This window comes from Mastomys coucha, unplaced genomic scaffold (assembly GCF_008632895.1).
Source record: "Mastomys coucha isolate ucsf_1 unplaced genomic scaffold, UCSF_Mcou_1 pScaffold7, whole genome shotgun sequence".
Lineage (NCBI taxonomy): Eukaryota > Metazoa > Chordata > Mammalia > Rodentia > Muridae > Mastomys > Mastomys coucha.
This window is the reverse complement of record NW_022196913.1, coordinates 69,870,433-69,890,327: the sequence shown is the minus strand read 5'-3', so window position 1 is coordinate 69,890,327 and position 19,895 is coordinate 69,870,433. Positions and strand designations below refer to the sequence as shown.

At 37.9% G+C, this 19,895-nt stretch overlaps 1 protein-coding gene across 8 annotated transcripts in view; it reads left to right on the top strand.

The window, feature by feature from the left end:
- Positions 1-19,895, top strand: part of LOC116081896 (contactin-associated protein-like 3) — a 183,287-nt gene that overhangs the window by 41,752 nt on the left and 121,640 nt on the right. For 7 of the 8 annotated variants that reach the window (XR_004115076.1, XM_031358628.1, XM_031358629.1 and 4 more), the window contains exon 3: positions 2,944-3,137. Coding sequence is in view for 7 of the 8 variants with exons in the window: in XM_031358628.1 (XP_031214488.1) it covers positions 2,944-3,137 (194 nt within the window). In the remaining variant the exon portion in view is untranslated. The remainder of the gene's footprint in view (positions 1-2,943; positions 3,138-19,895) is intronic. The other variant, XM_031358625.1, reaches the window with a different exon arrangement.

The following is a 19,895-nucleotide window of genomic DNA, read 5'->3' as shown; positions in this document are numbered from 1 at the left end:
ATGTCTAGTCCGGTTGCCAATATTGTTCTCCCTAAAAATTTCTTGATCTGGACCTTCATAGTCCATATTACTCTCAGTTGTCTTCCAAGCTCCTACTAGGATATCCTATTAAGCCCTGCTTCCAGCATTCAACCATGTTTCTAGTCCCAAATCCCAGTCTTTAATTGTCCCTGCCCCCCAAACAGCAAGATCAGTCCTGTCAGAACAATACACTGCTTCCTGGTACCAAATAGTGCCATGACAAAACACCATAATGAAGGAAGTTCATTTTTAAAAAAGCATTTAATTTGGGTGCTCATTGTTCCAGAGTGTTAGAATCTGTGACCATGTTGTCAAGAGCATGGCAACAGGCAGACAAGCATGGCACTGGAGCAGTAACTGAGCGTTTATATCTGATAGAGAGAGAGACAGAGAGAGACAGAGACAGAGACAGAGACACAGAGAGAGACAAAGAGGCAGAGAGACAGAGAGAGTCAGAGACAGAGAGAGAGATAGAGACACAGAGAGAGAGACACACACAGAGACAGAGAGAGACAGAGAGATAGACACAGAGAGACACACAAACAGAGAGAGAGACACAGAGACAGAGAGACAGAGAGAGACAAAGAGGCAGAGCGACAGAGTCAGAGACAGAGAGAAAGACAGAGACACACAGAGAGAGACACACACACAGAGACAGAGACAGAGACAGACAGAGAGAGAGACACAGAGAAAGACACACACACAGAGACAGACAGAGAGAGACACAGAGAAAGACACACATAGAGAGACAGAGAGAGACAGAGAGAGACAGAGACAGAGACACAGAGAGAGACAAAGAGGCAGAGAGACAGAGAGTCAGAGACAGAGAGAGAGAGACAGAGAGAGACAGAGACAGAGACAGAGACACAGAGAGAGACAAAGAGGCAGAGAGACAGAGAGAGTCAGAGACAGAGAGACAGAGACACAGAGAGAGAGACACACACACAGAGACAGAGAGAGAGACAGAGAGAGAGAGACACAGAGAAAGACACACACACACAGAGACAGAGAGAGACATAGAGAGACAGAGACAGTCAGAGACAGAGAGAGAGAGAGAGAGAGAGAGACTGAGAGAGAGAGAGAATTGATTGGGAATAGAATGGGCTTTTAAAACCTCAAAGCCCACTTCTAGTGACACCCATGCCCCAACAAAGCCACATTTCCTAATCTTTCCTGTGCAGGCTAGTTTTATGTCAACTTGATATAAGCTAAAATCATCAGAGAAGAGGGAGCCTCAATTGAGAAAATGTCTCCATAAGATTGGGCTACAGGCAGGCCTGTGGGGCATCTTATTAATTAGTGACAGATGTGGGAGGGGTTAGCCCATTGTGAGTAGTGCCATTCCTGGGGTGGTGATTCTGAATTCTTGGCTGAGAAAGCCATAAAGAGCATGTCAGTAAGCAACACCCCTCCATGGCTAGTGCATCAACTCCTGCCTCCATGTTCTTGCTGTATTTGAATTCCTGTGCTTATTTCCTTCAATGACGGAATATGATATGGAAGTATAAGTCAAATAAACCCTTTCCTCCACAACTTGCTTTTGGTCATGGTGTTTCATCACAGCAATAGTAGCCCTAACTAGGACATTTCATAAACAGTACCACCATGACAACGTCAATGCATACTCTGGGACACTACTACCTTCCAGAGGTTATGCGCTTTTTTTTTTTTTTTTTTTTTAAAGCTTCTATGGTAGGGTTTTATCTCAGTTTGTGGCTCTTATATTTTTTAGGTAGTAAAATTGAGATGGTTTAACATAAAGCATATGTAGAATAAGACAGAGGCAGAAAAATTATAAAATGGAAACGTAATTCAACTAGTAGTATATTATCAAAAGCATGAAGTGGTTAATAAATTGTATAAACATGTCCATGTAGAGGGTAAGAAAATAAAGAGGGGCAGATTTTTGAAAAAATATTTTGTAAATGTATGTAAGTCAGTTATTTGTTTTCATTAATAAAATAGATATGATAAGGTCAAACTATTGGATGTTTTTGGTGGGGAAAGTATATGTGCATAAAAACATTTAACATTCTCAGCATATGATCTAAGATTTGTGGTTTCCATTTTTCTTTCTTCCCTTGCTTTAAATTGTAACACACATGGAAGAATTCAATTGTTTCCTTGGAGCTCTGAAGGTTAAAAGTGGAAAAAACAGCAGGCAAAATGTGATCATGTAAGAATAAAACAGTGGCAGAGCTTGGTGTCCCTGTCACAGTCCCCAGAGGAGTCTTTAAGAAAACAAGAGCTCTTAAAAATTAACCTGGGCTGTTCATCAAAAGACATAAAACGTGAGAGAAGTCAATGACTTCTCAGTACAACCTCACACAGAAGTGTATGTGTCAGGATGGGGGTTATAAATCTTTCCTCTGTTTTTTAATTTTAACTGTTTGCAGAGCTAGAAATCTAACTTATGGTTTCTCACAGAAAAACTACCCATGCCATCCTCTTGGATGGTTCTTCTAAATGTCTCTGTATGTGCATATATCTATATATGACACCACTTTGAATGAATGTAGAAGTACTTTTGTTTATATCATACTCAACCCCGTACTTCCTGCTGTAGCTTTTTAGGATCTTGTCTTGGCAAAGGGTAAGTCCTGGGCCTGCATGTGGACAACTGAACACACTGGTCCCCAGATGTGACAGAAATGATTAATTAATGACCTATGTCACATCAAGCACTTTCTACACTCTGGGTAGAGCTGTACCACTGGGTGTCATATGTCACTTAGGTGACTACAAAACCAATGCAAAGCCCATTAATTTCCTTATAATTCTTCTGGCTCTTGTTTTAATGAGAATCTATAAGCATCTTAAACTCACTATATATTTACATTTTAGAGTTTTCAATCCCCCATCATATATATCTTCAGCAATTTCCTCATCTTATATTTTTTCTACTTTTTTTGTTCCAAAAAGGAGCTGGTGGATGGACACCACTTGTGTCAAATAAATATCAATGGCTGCAGATTGACCTTGGAGAACGAATGGAGGTCACTGCTGTGGCCACCCAGGGTGGATATGGGAGTTCTGACTGGGTGACCAGCTACCTCCTGATGTTCAGTGATGGTGGAAGGAACTGGAAGCAGTATCATCAAGAAGAAAGCATCTCGGTATGTTTGATAATAATAGTGATAATAGCCATATGTTGCTGCACACTGTCAGTAAAGCACACGGTCAGCTAGTATGTAATCATTGCATACATTCATGGGGAAAAGTGTGATATTTTAACCCATGTATGAACTATGTAATAACTAAATTATAATGTTAATCTGAGGAAAGATATTTTGGGGGTAAGAGTTCAAAAGCAGAAGATATAGACAGACAAGGTGGATGGAAGTTTAAGAATAATATAAAACACATATAGTTCCTTTTTTTTTTGTTAACCAAGCTATCATTGCCTCTGTGTTACTTTGCTTTAGCATATTGAATGCATTCTTTTCTAGCTTTTCATTTAATCTCATTTTTCTAAAAGACACTGAAAATTTAGATTTTAATAAATGAACAATTTTTATTTGACAAGTTCAGGAAATATGCTTTGAACTTGGAGGATGATGGATTCTTTACTAACTCTCACATGGCATTGAAACTCTATGATATATTATGATCTATGATTTCCTGATCTCAGCTGGATCAGCTTGAATATGCAGAATAGTGACAGTAGTTCTGGTTTTGATTCTATGCTCGAGTCTCTTTAAGGACTCGTTTTTTAAAAGTTTGTGAATATTGTAAATGTGTTTAGTTTTTAACAATATGTATATTAAATTGTATTTGGAAATATTCAAAAGTGTTTTCAGTCTCACTTTACACTGATTGATGACATTGAAAATGTTGGGAACAATAGTTGGCTGGGAGTATCCACCTCTGTATTCGTCAGGCTCTGGCAGAGCCTCTCAGCAGACAGCCATATCAGGTTTCCATCAGCTTGCACTTCCTGGCATCCACAGTCCAGGTTTGGTGGCTGTATATGGGATGGATCCCCAGGTGGGGCAGTCTCTGGATGGCTTTTCCTTCAGTCTCTGCTCCACATTTTGACTCCATATTTCCTCCTGTGAGTAATTTGTTCACTCTTCTAAGACACACTGAAGCATTCACATTTTGGTCTTCCTTCTTCTTAGCCTTCATATGGTCTGTAAATTAAATCTTGGGTATTCTGAACTTGAGACAAGGGGGTGGGGAATGGGATGGGGTTTTCCAAAGGGGAGACCTGGAAAGGGGAAAATTTTGAAATGTAAATAAAGAAAATATCCAATAAAAAGAGAAAAAAGAAAATCATAAAAAAAAAATAAAAAGAAAAGAAGAGAAAAGAAAAGAAAATAAAATGTTGGGAACAATTTCCTCATAAGATTGATGCTAAAAAAGATAGATCTTATAAACTCTGCATAACATTTGTAATTTGAATTTTTTCTTCCATATCAAATAAAGTATGAGTGACAGTAAGATCATGAATGATGCTGTTGTTCAGCTCCACAGTTCAACAGGAAGCCATCTACTCTGCTGCCCAGGGATAGCATCACTTGCTTTTTAACCTTTAAATCTAGAAGGCCATATGCCTGTTAGGAAATAATGAAAAGGGTAAGATTCTCATAGAAGCAGGAGATATAACTCAGTCTCAACCCCTGGAAGAGTGTGTTTCTCATCATTTGAATGATGACCTACAATTCTGATGCACCATCCCTATGTGAGCATTTACTGGGTGTCTTGGCAGTGTCTCTTATCCATGCATCTTCACTACAGGTAGACTAGCAATCCTCCTAACCAGATATGCTGAATTCATAATTTGCAGCACCTCAGATTTGTGACTTTTTATTGGGAAATTGGGGCTTTAAGTAGGTGACCAGTTAAAATGAGGTCAGTAGAGTTGTCTCTAATCCACTGTTATTGGTATCTTCACCATTTGAGTATATTTGGACACACAGAAAGAAAATGGCATAGAGATAGATAAGGGGAGAGTACCCTGTAAACAAGGAAATTGGGTGTGAAGGAGCATCTGAGACAGCAAAGAACTAACAAGTAAAATAGTTCAGGGATACTCTCCCCGTGCCTATGATGGTTACAGATCAGTAATATTGATGCAATATGTCCCTCTACTTATCATGGCTTTCTTTACTCAAAATAAGAGATGATTTTGGTACCTCCTTAGTCTTCTTATTGATGTGTAAATAATAAATTGCTTATAGAAGTTTCTTCTACCTGGCCATTCATTTTAATTATGAGTAGATAAAACTAAAAATAAGTTTACTTGAAGAGATCATTTTGATACCTAAAATGTTGACACTGTTCATTTAAAAATCACCTTCTTAAAAACAATTACCTTATTTCCTAATATAAATTCAGACTATGGCTACTTCACCTTCCTAAAATTGTTACATTAACTTTCTCCCTCAGGATGCAATTCTCTCTTCTAAGAACCTAATTTTTCACTCATATGTTAAAAACATATTAAAATTTTACTATACAGCCTTATAAGTTTCTTGGTTTCCTTATCCTATTTTTAGTGGGTTTTTATTTTATTTTATGTATTTTATTGGTATGAGTCAACCATTAGTCACATAATATTTTCTGTTACTGAAGACTTGCAGTTCCTTATCTGCAACCCCAATCCCATTTGTTTAATTTACTCTAGATAATCCCTCACAGGTGTGACCAGATGCTTGTTCCCTGGGTGTTTCTAGATATGTCGAGTTAACAATCAATAAGAACCATCACAAATGACATTTTTTTCAGTAGTAATATAAGCCTAATGAAAACAAATGCTTAGGATCAAGGAGGAAAATGTGTTTAAACCCCAAGCTACCATGGCTAGTGACATATTTTAGGATCATGACAGTATTCAGTAACATTCTACAAACCAAAGTACCAGGTTAGAAATATTGACATGTTAACATGCCCTCTTCCCTTATGTCTATGCTCACTTGCTCTGTGAAAACTTTTTAAAATCCTATAAGGAAAAAGATAACCTTTTCTTTCAGTCTGAAATTTGCTACAGGCTGTAATTGGATATATTGGGGCAGTTATCTAGTCCTGACACAGGATCAAATGGCTTCTCTGCTTATCTACTCCACTTCTGTTCAAATGTTAATTAGACAAAACAATTAGCATGTTAGTAAATGATTTCTTTTCACATCTTCACCATACCAAACCTGTCATTCCCAGGTTTCCTCTTCTCAGGAAATATCCCAGTATGCACCGGCCACTTGTGCTCAAACCCTTACTTAGAATACTCAATATACATTCCTTTCTACTGACATTCTACCTGTCAGGATATCCTCTCAACTTATCACCCTTCAGTAGATCCTGCCAGACACATCACCAAAGGCCATGTGGAATTCAACAGCCTTTCATTACTTCTCCACCATAGTCCAGCAACCAGTCCTTGCCTGGAGTACTGCATGGCTACAATAATTTGTACATAACACATAAAGATGTAAACCATAACAACAGAAACAAAAGGTAGAGGTGAGGGAGTAAAAATGATAATATTTATTATATGACTAATATCAAGTTACTGCCAGCCTCAAAGTCCAGTTAAAAGTGAAGAAGGCTTCTATAAGTCTTCTAGTGGCCACAAAGTAGAACTGTACAGTAGATATGCAAAGGGTAAAACATAATAAACCAAAACTGAGTACTAGAGAAAAGATCTTTATCATGAAGAGGTCAGCAAAAGGAAAGCAAAGGATCTAGAGAACAAACAGAAAGCCATTAAAATTACCACAGTAAATCCTTACCTATCAGTAATTACTTTACATGAAAATGTATTAAATTATATAATCAAAAGACAATGACTGCTTGAATAGATCTATAAAACTAAATACATGAATAACAACAACAAAACAGTATACTGCCTATAGGTGTTGTATAGCAGTTTCCTAGAGGATGAAAACCTTCTTACATTTTGGAGAGAAGCTAAAGTTTAAGACTCAGGTTATTAGAAAAGATATGTTCTGAGTGGGAGGGGAAAACATTCCATCCTTCAGAGAAGCTCCTTAAACTCAAGAAGTATACAACTAAAAGGTTTCAGGAAGTCCCTGAAACTGACCAGATATTGTAGAGCTCTCCCTCAGCAGGCCTATAAAAGCTGTAAAGACAGTTGAGCTGAAAATTTTGAAGGTGAGTTGATGTCCCCATATGAAGGGGAAGGTAACCCCACAGGAAGAGCAACAGTGTCAACTAACTTGGACTCTTGGGAGTTCCCAGAGACTAAGCCACCAACCAAAGAGCATACACAGTCTGGTCCAATGCTCCAGGGAATATATTTAGCAGAGGCTGCTTTCTCTGGCCTCAATGGGGAGAGGATGCTTCTAATACTATAGAGACTTGAAACCCCAGGGAAAGGGGATACCTGAGGGAGGGACCCTCTCAGAGAGGAAGGGGAGGGGGAAAGAGGGAAAAAATTCTGCAAGGAGAGATGGAGTGGGGAAAGAATTGGTGTGTAAATAAATAAAATAATTAATTAAAATTAATTAATTTCTAAAAGACTCCTCAGAGATGCTCTGAGGCAAGCTAAGCTGCCTAGACAAGGCACAGGTCAATTGAGCTATCTGGAAAGAACTCTATAATCTGTTGAGGTATATTATGCAGTGTTCTCCAAGTTTCCAGTTTCTGTGAGCTGTCACCCATCCTGGGGTGAGCTTTGGGCCATTCTGCTCCTCCTGTGAGTGAACCAAATAAAAGTCATTGATTCAGGAAATTGGACTTGGAGGTTTCCTCACTTTGGTCTAGCTTTAGTTCCCTATCTAGAGTAAGCACATGTTTGTTCACATCTTCCCAGGAATAGTGTCACACAGCAAAGACACTCACTTTGCCTTTAACTAAACAAATTGAAAGTGAAAAGACAGAAGAAAGATATTCCATGCCAACTGGAAACAACTGAGAGTAGAAACAGAGAAAATGCCCTTGAAGTAAAAATCAAATTACAAGACAAAGGACAGCATTATTGTATGATAGACAATTTATCAAGAACTCATAAAACATTACCAAAGCATAAAGCACTTAATGCTAATAAACCAAAGGCAAGGGCAGTGAGACTCCAATACCCTTAGTACCCCACTCTCAGCAACAGATATCTGATCCAGATAAATAAACAATGGAGAAAATCAAACATGAATCACATTTTCATTCCAATAGAAAATGTTCTATTATATAAAAAACATTCTGGGTTACAGCAGCAAAACAAACAGTGTCACATAAACCCAAAGAACATTCTTTAAAATAGATCATAGATATCACTGCATAAAATAAGACAGTAAACTTAAGAAGTCTGAAATCCTATCAATTACCTTTCTTGAAATCAACCCACTTGAAAATTAATGCAACCAGCGAGCCGTTTCACACCCACTGTGTTCAAGAGAGACCTGTTCTCAAAGGAGTGCTTTCACTCCCTGGCTTGGAAGTGAGATAGCCATTGTTTGGAACAGGACTCACACAGAGCACAAGAACAATGGAGCCGCTGGGACAGGATCCTTCCAGTTGCCATCTGCACCCAGAGTTTGGGCTGTTCCAGAGCCTTCTGTACACAAATTCTGCCAGGAGAGAGCTGGTCTCTGGGGAGTGCTGACACAGGCATAGGAACCCACAGGAAGAACAGGCTCCAGCAACAGACAACAAAAACATTTAACACCAGAGTAACCAGATGGCTAAAGGCAAACACAGGAATCTTACCAACAGAAACCAAACCTACTTGGAATTATCAGAACTCAGTTCTCCCACCACAGCAAGTCCTGGATACACCAACACACTGGAAAAGCAAGATGTAGATTTAAATCATGTCTCATACGTCTGATAGAGGAATATTGTAACATAAATAACTCCCTTAAAGATATGCAGGAGAACACAGGTAAACAGGTAGAAGCCTTCAAAAAGGAAACACAAAAATCCATTAAAGAATTACAGAATAACACAGGTAAACAGGTAAACAGGTAGAAGCCCTAAAAGAGGAAACACAAAATCCCTTAAAGAATTACAGAAAACACAACCAAACAGGAGAAGGAATTGAACAAAACATCCAGGATCTAAAAATGAAGTAGAAACAATAAAGAAATCACAAAAGGAGACAACTCTGGAGATAGAAAACCTAGGAAAGAAATCAGGAGTCATAGATGTAAGCATCACCAACAGAAGAGAAGAAATAGAAGAGAGAATCTCAGGTGCAGAAAATACCATAGAAAACATTGAAACAACAGTCAAATAAAAAGCAAAAAGCTCTTCACTCAAAACATCCAGAAAAATCCAGGACACAATGAGAAGACAAAATTTATGGATAATAGGTAGAAGAGAGAGAAGATTTCCAACTTAAAGGGCCAGTAAATATCTTCAACAACATTATAGAAAACTTCCCTAATCTAAAGAAAGAAATGCACATGAATATACAAGAAGCCTACAGAACTCCAAGTAAACTGTACCAGAAAAGAAATTCCTCCTGTCACATAATAACCAAAACACCAAATGCACAAAACAAAGAAAGAATATTAAAAGCAGTAAGGGAAAAAGGTCAAGTAACATATAAAGGGAGACCTATTAGAATTACACCAGAATTCTCACCAGAGACTGTGAAAGCTAGAAGATCCTGGGCAGATGTCATACAGACCCTACAAGAACACAAATGCTAGCCCAGACTACTATACCCAGCAAAACTCTCAATTACCATAGATGGAGAAAACAAGATATTCTATGACAAAAACAAATTTACACATTATCTCTCCACAAACCAAACCCTTCAAAGGGTAATGAATGAAAAACTCCAACACAAGGAGGCAAACTACACCCTAGAAAAAGCAAGAAAACAATCTTCTTTTAACAAACCAAAAAGAAGATAGCCACAAAAATCATAATCCCACCTCTAACAACAAAAATAACAGAAAGCAACAATCTCTTTTTCTTAATATCTCTTAAAATCAATGGACTCAATTCCCCAATAAAAAGACTCAGACTAACAGACTGGATATGTAAACAGGACCCAAAATTTTGCTGCATACAGAAAACCCACCTCTTTGACAAAGACAGATACACCTCAGAGTAAAAGGCTGGGAAAAAATTCTCCAAGCAAATGTTCCCACAAAACATGCTGGAGTAGCCATTCTAATATCGAACAGCAGATGCTGGCAAGGATGTGGATAAAAAGGAACACTCCTCCATTGCTGGTGGGATTGCAAGCTGGTACAACCACTCTGGAAATCAGTTTGGTGGTTCCTCAGAAAATTAGACTCCTAGGTATATATACCCAGAAGATGCTCTAACATGTAAGAAGGACACATGTTCCACTATGTTCATAGTAACCTTATTTATAATAGCCAGAAGCTGGAGAGAACCCAAATGTCCCTCAACAGAGGAATAGATACAGAAAATGTGGTATATTTACACAATGGAGTACTACTCAGATATTAAAAACGATGAATTCATGAAATTCTTAGGCAAATGGACGGAACTAGAAAATATACTGAGTGAGGTAACCCAATCACAAAGGAACACACATGGTATGCACTCTCTGATAAGTGGATATTAGCCCAGAAGCTTGGAATACCCAAGATACAATTCACAAGCCACAAGAAACTCAAGAAGAAGGAAGACCAAAGTATGGATACTTCGGGCCTTCTTAGAAGGGAGAACAAAATACCCATGAAAAGTGTTACAGAGACAAAGTGTGGAGCAGAGACTGAAGGAAGGACAATCCAGAGACTGCCCCACCTGGGGATCCATCCCATATACAATCACCAAACCCAGACACTATTGTGGATGCCACGAAGTACTTGCTGACAGTAGCCTGATGTAGCTGTCTCTTGAGAGGCTCTACCAGTGCCTGACAAATACAGAGGTGGAGGCTCATAGCCATCCATTAGACTGAGCACAGGGTCCCCAATGGAGGAGCTAGAGAAACGACCCAAGGAGCTGAAAGGTTTGCAGTCCCATAGGAGGAACAACAATATGAACTAACTAGTAACCCCAGAGTTCCTAGGGACTAAACTACCAACCAAAGAGTACACATGGTGGGACTCATGGCTCCAGCTGCATATGTAGCAGAGGATGGCCTTGTCGGTCATCAATGGGAGAAGAGGCCCTTGCTCTGTGAAGGTTCTATGCCCCAGTGTAGGGGAATGCTAGGGCCAGGAAGCAGAAGTGGGTGGGTTGGTGAGCAGGGGGAGGGAATAAGGGATTTTTGGAGGGGAAACCAGGAAATGAGATAACATTTGAAATGTAAGTAAAGAAAATATCTAATAAGAAAAGGGTACCCAAACAAATGAAATAAAATATATTTTAAAAAAATCATAAAAAGAAAAATATTAACACTTTACAAATAAGGAAACTAAATAATAGAAGAGAAATACATATTTAAGGATATAAATCTAGGAAATACATACTCTTTTAGATTTTTATAGTGTCTGCAGTGTACAACTAAAAATTTTCTGGGAATTATTTAGAATATTTTATTGTAATGATCTACATGACCATAGATAAGCCTCTAAAGCAATGTTTTTCTTCAGGGGATTAAAAGTAAGCCACTATGTTCTTTGTCTTCTGAAACTTGTGTTACCAGTCACCGGATGCTTTAGGAATACCACAAATATTGCATTTCTCAAACTATTAAAAACTGTACCTCACAGGTTACTTTCCCGGGTGGGACAATGGAAGATATTTCATGGGGCATGGAAGGGGAGCTGTTTGGGTAGCACATGAGAGATGTGAACTGAAGTTATCTAACTGCCCAGTAATCTAAAAAGCAGAAAATAAATGTAAGCTGATTATCTACTATGGCACTAAAACTGAAAATTTCTACATAATGTGTTTTAAAAGCATAAAAACAGTTTTCCCTAAAAGTATATGTAGAATTATATATATGACCTCCCAGAAAACAGTGTGGTCATGTAAATTATATAAATACAGTGAGTATTAGAAAATGGGCAATAAACCAGGCAGTGGTGGCGCATGCCTTTAATCCCAGCACTTGGGAGGCAGAGGCAGGTGGATTTCTGAGTTTGAAACCAGCTTGGTCTACAGAGTGAGTTCTAGAACGGCCAGGGATATATAGAGAAATCCTCTGTCTCGAAAAACAACAACAACAACAAAAGCAAAAACAAAAGAAAATGGGCAATAGATAATTCATTTCAATTTATTTTTAATATCTCACCAGTCATTTGCTAGCAAAGTAAATTTTAATTAAAATATATACTATTCCATGAAAAAAAAGAAAATTAATGCAAGCCTTAACAACCAAATGTCAAAAAAATATAAAGGGAAGTTTTAAGTGTATAGAAAAATAAAAACTGGCACACACCATGCTTAAATGTATAAATGGTATGCAGGTAAAGCAATTCTGCAAATGATGTTGAGAGAAGAAGTATCTCAAAAGAGGACCATTTCACACAACCTAACAGCACCTAGATATATCAAGAAGATCAGTGGAGGAGAAAAACACATGCTGACATACCAAGAACAAATGATCATATTTTAAAGAAAATAGTAAAAGGAGCTAGCCAATAAATAATGTTGAGATAACTGGACAGCCATCTAGAAAAAAACCTTAATGAGGGATGCTTCTCTCATTCTATAAAAATACATTTCATATAGTAGACATTTTAAAGTAAAATGTCCTCAGAAGCAGCAGTTGATGATCTGGGAAGAATGTTTGCATATGTCAGATTGCACTGGGTAGGTAAACATGTGCAAAACACAATACCCATATCACAGTGAGATTGGTAATAAATTAGATTTTTTGAAATAAATGCCACCAGAAGATAACAATCTAGGAAGCAGAATTCTGATATGTGTGACAGTTAATTTCCCAACCTATCACGCATCCTTTGTTCACTAATAGACAAAGATGAAAATAGGTGTGAAAAGGAGAAAATTTCTAGTGGATCCACATGAAGAAGGCTGCTCATAAATGTATGAAATGATATTGTACCCTGCTGACAAACTGAAGGAAATAAATGAAAGCAGCAGTGATATACTGCTCTACCAATCACACTGGAACACACTAAAACACTTCCCGGTGCTCCATTGCTAAGGACAGAACTTCAGGCTATACCAGTATAAAGTTATTTTACCTCACTCTTATAATAGGTATTGTTTAAAGTATTTTACAAGAAAATAGAATGTTCATTCACCTATGATATCATGGGTAATATTACTTAGCATAAGGTTCAGGTTTAAAAAAAAAACTGATTTCAAGAAAACTTGCAAAATGTAAGTATGGCAATAATATGTCTAGAGTGCTTGGAGAAACCAGACATGGTTCTTCTGTGCTTTCTTCATATTTTTTCCATTTAAATCCTCACAAAAATTTATGAGACAAACAGCAGTATCCTTCCCAGATAATAACAAGAAAGGCAAAAAAAAAAAAAAAAATCCACAAAATAAAACTTAGAAACAAACATGTGTTTCTATTTGTACCAATTACAGAAGTTGGTGTCTGAGGGACTCTAGCATTGCAGGTAGTCAGGATCTAGACCAGGGGTTTTCAAGTCCTTAGCGTCCTACCCACAAAATTGAAATAAGGGCTCACAGAGATTTGCGAAAGAAAAAAGCTGACTTTATTTGAAGTGAAGTGGTAGTACTAATCAGAGGGCCATACTCTTTCAAAATGGACAGCAGGTCTCAGAGAGAGGGGGGAGGAGTAGCTAAGGGACTCTGGGGTACAGCCTGGGATACACACACACCTTTTTTAGACACAAGATTTCACTACTCATCCTTGGCTGTCCAGGAACTCATTACATAGACTAGGGTAGCTTTGAACTCACAGAGATCCATCTGCTCTGCATTAAAGGCATATATCAACAGGACTGGCCTAAAACATTTTCTTTCTAGTACTAAAATAGTATTCCTTCTGGTGGTATGTACATGTAATCCTAGCACTCCAGAAAATCAGGCAGAAAGCTTGAGAATGAGAAGCCAGCCTGGGCTACATAATGAAACCCTGTCTCAGAAAAAAAATATTTTATAAATGCAGTAAATGTTGGGTGCATCCTTTGGGAGACATTCTAGTGAGAAGCCATCACTTCTGAAGCTGTGTCTTGAAAATAAAAGATGGAACTTAGAGATATCACCACTGGGCTTCAGAACTTCATCCATCAATCAGGAACAATGTGAAAAGAAATTAGTTTTGTCCTGGATTCTAAAACTAAAAATATGTTTGGGATTTGAACTCTCTCTTTTATTTTGTATTACTTAATGTCTTTATTAGCTATTCAATTCAGATGGCTTGTCTTTATTTCAGAAACTGGAACATTCTAAAACACAATGCCATTCTTTTTAAGAGAGAAAGAAAAAAAATCACTTGAGCAGTGGAAAGAGATCCCCAGGGAGCTGTTGTACTCTACTATGCAAAAGCTTCATTTGGCAAACTTGTGACTGAGAAGAAAAGTAAATTCACTTTCAGGAAAGGCTTATGCTTATTTTGTAAGAAAGTTTGCAATGATTCCTGCAAAGTGTTCAAGAATTTAACACAAAATTACTCTGGCCATATAATTACCATACTTTCCTTCCAGAATAATAAAAACTAAATTGGTCAACCAATTTCCATTAATAGTGGCTTTCCACCCTTTATTCAGAATCACTTCCCTTATTAGTTAATTAAGGACTGCAGAGTGATTAGGTGTTGGAGATGACAATTCTCAATTAAGTACACTGTAACAGTACAATGAGCTCTTATTACATCATATTACCTTTCTGTATACAAATACTTGAATTCATATGTTGAATTTCTTCATGGACTATTATACATACATATCTTATATTTTTCAGTCAGAGTCTTAGTCTTATAAGATTTTTCTCCAAGTTAAATTATTCAAGATCTGAAACAAAATACATTATGAACTTTTATTTTTCTGAAAGGAAATTATTCATATGTGCCATGGTCAGACTGGGAAGCTCTAGGTACATCTGAATTTGCTCTCAGGAATCTAATCTGTTCTATTACTTACCCAGTCCTTTATGTGATACTTGCTGCAATTGTGCTTGAAACTAGTTGCTAGGGCTACCATGGGACCATATTTTCAGTCAAGGAGTTCCTTCTTGCCATACCTGCAGAGTTTACTGTGAGTAATCACCCTTCTTCATTTTCTTCCCTTCTCTCATTCCATCTTGTTTCCTCCATTTCCTCCTACTTCTTTCTCTCTGTTGCTCTTTACTAGCCAGAGTCCATGTGCTGTGGCACAGTAGAAATGCTTGGATCAGATACTCCAACTAATGTGTTAGAAGACAAAGGCCAGTGAGATGCACCATACTACCCATTGCCTCCGCAGGCAAGCTATGTCCTTTAATGGATTTCTGACTACTACTTCTCCTGTTAACTCAACACTCATTAGAATGCTAGCAATGCCAAATCAAGCAGGAAAGAGTTTTAGCCTCAATACACAGGCCAGGTAAATGAGATTATACAGCAAGAATGGTAGCACATGCCTTTAATCCCACCACTTGAGAGACAGACCTATGTGAGTTCAAGGCCAGTTTGGTCTACAAAGTAAGTTCCAGGGCATCCAGTACTATACAAAAATTTGTCTTGCCAGGGTAGTGGTGGTGGTAAGAGAGAGAGAAAGAGAGAGAGAGAGAGAGAGAGAGAGAGAGAGAGAGAGAGAGAGAGAGAGAGAGAGAGAGAAAGAGAGAGAGAGAGAGAGAGAAGTTGCATGTAGGTCATTGTCAGGTCAGAAACGTTCAAACATTGGAACTGTTTGATCTGTGAACCCAGTCTGGTTGTTTAACATCCTTGAATAGTATCATCATTACTAGACCACATAACTTTCAGGATCACTGTCAAAATGAACAAAACATATTTAGACAGGAATAACATGTAAGTTATCGGTGATTTAGTTAGTTGATGACAGTAGATAGATGTCTGATTGTAATGGAAAGAAAGTGAGGTAATGAAAAAAATAACAAGGACACAGCAAATAATGATACTCATTCTAGAAATCTAAATGTGTCAGGAAGAGGCATGAATTAGCAGAAACAAGAGACACAAGAATAAAAAATGAAGTGGACCCTAGAGAGAAAACCTGACTATTATAGAACATTTTCTATTGCGTAACAGCTTTGCTGTGACTGAGTGAGTTATAATGAATACTGGTATTATATCTATATCAACATATTTATATAGGTATAGATTAGAGAGATTAGAGAGATATAGAGATAAAGATGATATAGAGGTAGAGATAGCTATATAGATATAGATAATATAGATATAGATGATATACACAGATATATAGACTGGATATATAGTTATATAATATGTATTATTTTGGCTCATTGGCTCTGAAGGCTGGAGGGTCCAAGATCATGGCTCTGATATCTACTCAGCTTCTGGTCAGAGCCCACAAAGCTCTTCTCATCAAAAAGCAAGAGAGCAGATAGATGTGTACAAAAGAGGCAAAAAAAATAAAAAACCCAAAAAACAAAACCAAAAAACCCACATGGCGACATTGCTTTATTACCGCCTACCCTGGAAGTAACTAATGAAGTACCGCAGGATAGACATTTCACCCGTTAATGACCTAGTAACCTCTTTAAAGCCCCACTTTTCAGTCCCACCACAAAACCATTTAGATTTCAAAGTGATTTCTGAGGGTGGAGTATGATTCAGCTTACTATTGAAGACAAGAATCAAGAAAGGTGATCATTATATTCACTTTCTTCTGTCTCAGAGGCCCGGGACCTCATGAGGACTGTGAGTGCTAATAAATTAGATAAAGAGTAAATGGGATGAACTTTAAACATCTTGAACAATGGTGTCTGACACATAATACTGCTGAATTTTTATTTAGTACCAGGAATTCTGATGAAAATTTTAGGGGTATGATATTATTTAATTCTTCACAGTATTACTTGGGTGAAGGTATTCAAGTTGTTCCAGTAAGAGAATATGTGTTAGAAATCTTGGCTGTCCAACTGGATGACTGTCACAGTCTCAATTTTCTTAACTACTCTGGGGTATTCTTAGATAACATTGAGTCTCTTTTTATTCTTTCCTCCCCCTCTTCATTTCCTCCCTCCCTTTCTTTCCCTTTTTTTTCTTTATGAAAGAAATGAGAGCACAGTGTCTGGAAGAAATAATTGTTAAGGGAGGAGGAAAATAAGTTACACAGGAATGTAGAACACACAAGCTGACAATTTAATCTGCAGACCTGTGGTACAAGGTTTTGAAGACTAGCCAGGGCCTGGGGAGACTTGTCAGCCTCAGAGTTCTGAGGTGGTTTTATTGCTGTCCCAGCTCAGACCCAGCCCCTGTTCAGGGTTTCATGTGGCAACACAGATCTCAGATTATCTAGTACTTCTGCAGAGTCTATCTCCCTGAAAGGAAGGAAAGCATGACTCGGGCAAGGCTGTGGAGTTTATATCCAAGGTTTGCTTAGGATACCTCTGGTTCTATGATCCTGGGCATGTTAGAGAGCCTGGGAGTGGAGCTTTCTCTGGGTGTTATGGGATTGGCTGTAGAGTTTGTACTCAAGGTCTGCTCAGGGCACCTCTGTTTCTATGATCCTGGGTGTGTTAGAGTGCCTGGGAGTGGAGCTTCCTCTGGGTATTGTGGAACTGGCTGTGGACTTCACACCTAAGGTCTGCTCAGGGCACTGGCCCAGACCAGAAGGCTTGTTTTTGGTTTTTAATGGGAATCCTGAGAATGTGAATGAGTGGGTCTCATTCTTATGCCTTCTCTTTGAACTTCTGCCCTTTCGTTGATTTGCCTTGTTCAACTTTAATGTTTTATGTTTTGTTGTTACTGTTGTTTTAGCTTATATTTTATTTCATTTAAAAAAAAAACATGAAAGGAATGCTCTCATACATTTGCAGTCTTAGAGTGGGGGGTCAGGGGAGGAGAGACAGAGACAGTTGAATTCCTGGAAATCACTAGCCAGTGAGCCCAGGCTACTTGACAAGTTTTAGACTAAGAGTTCCTGTCTCAAAAACAAAGTAGACAACTCCTAGGGAACAACACCAGAAATTGAACTCTGGCCTCCATATACACATAAATGCACATGCACTACCACCTTCATACACACACACACACACATACACACACACAGGAACTCACATGTACACACACACACATACACATGCATATGCATATACACAGATCCATCAATGACACAGTGATCGAAATCTCAATCCTCATTTTAACTGGTAAACTTGGGGTTTGATGAATGTTGGATTTTATTTATAAAGAATTGACTGGGATGGATTTGTTTTCATTGGTCCATCAAAAGTGTTTCAAATATTTGAATTATGTTTGATTATATTCCAAATTATCTGGGGATGCTGTATGTCCTTTAGAAGCTGAAAATTTTAGTAAGTTAAAATTTCTTCTTTATAAGCATGAAGTGTCAGCAGCTATGAATAAATCATCTACATACTGAATTAGTGTGAAGCCTCAAGGTGAAGAAAATTACTTTGCATTCTCTTATAAATATCTAGAGATATAAGAGATGAATCTTTAAATCCTTTGGGATCCTTGCCACTAAACTAAAAGCTGTCACCAGTAAAGGCAAAGAGAACCCTTGATATTTCATTTAAAGTTAAAGAAAGGAAATAGAGCATACTGTAAAGCCAATTTCTGCAAGGCTGACTCCTACAGCTGCCACAAGAATATCAAGCATATTTATTTCTGTAAGATCTTACATCTGTCTATAAGCAGCTCTTCCTTCCTTATTAAACTTTCCTTCCTTTTTTACAGGTAATATGAAAACATGAAAAGATGCATGTCCCTTCTTTATCTTACCTTATTTCCCTAACCCCCTTTGTAAATTACAGATTCTTTTACCTAAGCTACAGAAAAAGAATATTGGCTTGCATGGAGCCATGATGGACTTTCTTTCTTGTAAGCTATAACAATAGGGCTGATATTTTTACTAACTATGTATTTGATCCCTCAGAAGTGACTCTGCTTCTTATAATATTTTGTTATCTTCCTTTTCCCTTTTGCTCATTTATTAACTTTTGAGAAGATGCTTTCAATTACAAAATCCAGGGCTAACATGCAAGATCATTGGGCACAGTGGTTTTCTGACCAGCATGTTAGATCATGAGAACTTTACCATAATAAAGTGAGGGTATGTGTACCCTGAAACCATCCTGTCCCCATTTTATTTCAGAAGGCTCGTATTTATCAACTCAAGTGCCTTGCGTCATGGGTAAAGGCAGACTTGGTTAAGAATTATATAGATCAGACAAATGCAAGGTTGTTAAGAAATATAACTGTAAAACCCAAAAGTCTGAAAGAATCAAAACATACAGCTCCTGCGTTGACCAAAAAGAAAATAGTAGGATAGGAAACACTAAGACAAGAAAAGAAAAGTCTGAGTTTCCCCTTTCCAACTCATAGGATTCCCCATTAGGTATTTTTGTCATTTGCCAATGATTTCCTGAGAGAAAAACAATCCTAGAGGAGGTAATAAAGGTTCAGCCACACCACATTTTGCATCATCTAACATTCTTTTTTATATTAGCTCTATAACATAGTGGCATACTGACTTTCTGTGGAAACAATTCTCTTCTTTATTGTTGCCTCCCAATAAAGTATGTGCCCTTCATGCATAGTTCTTGATTTTTATTGTTGTTACATTTCCCCCAATTGGGATGCTTATACTAAGACCTGAGAAACTGTCCTTTTCATAGAATTTTCCCACCAAAAATTTCTGGTAAAAATTTTGTACTACAATTGTTGGCATTATATCTAGGTTCTGCCCCACAGTTTCTTGGAACAGCCAGGTGTGCCTGACTCACTATAAAAGAGGCTGCCTGCCCCCTCTTCACTCTCTTGCTCATGTTCTCTTCTCTTGTTCCTGTTCCCTTACCCTATTCCCCCCTCCATGGGCTTATGGCTGGCCTCTTCTCCTCTATTCTCTCTCTCTACTCTCTCTCTCTCTGTCTCTCTCTCTCTCTCTCTCTCT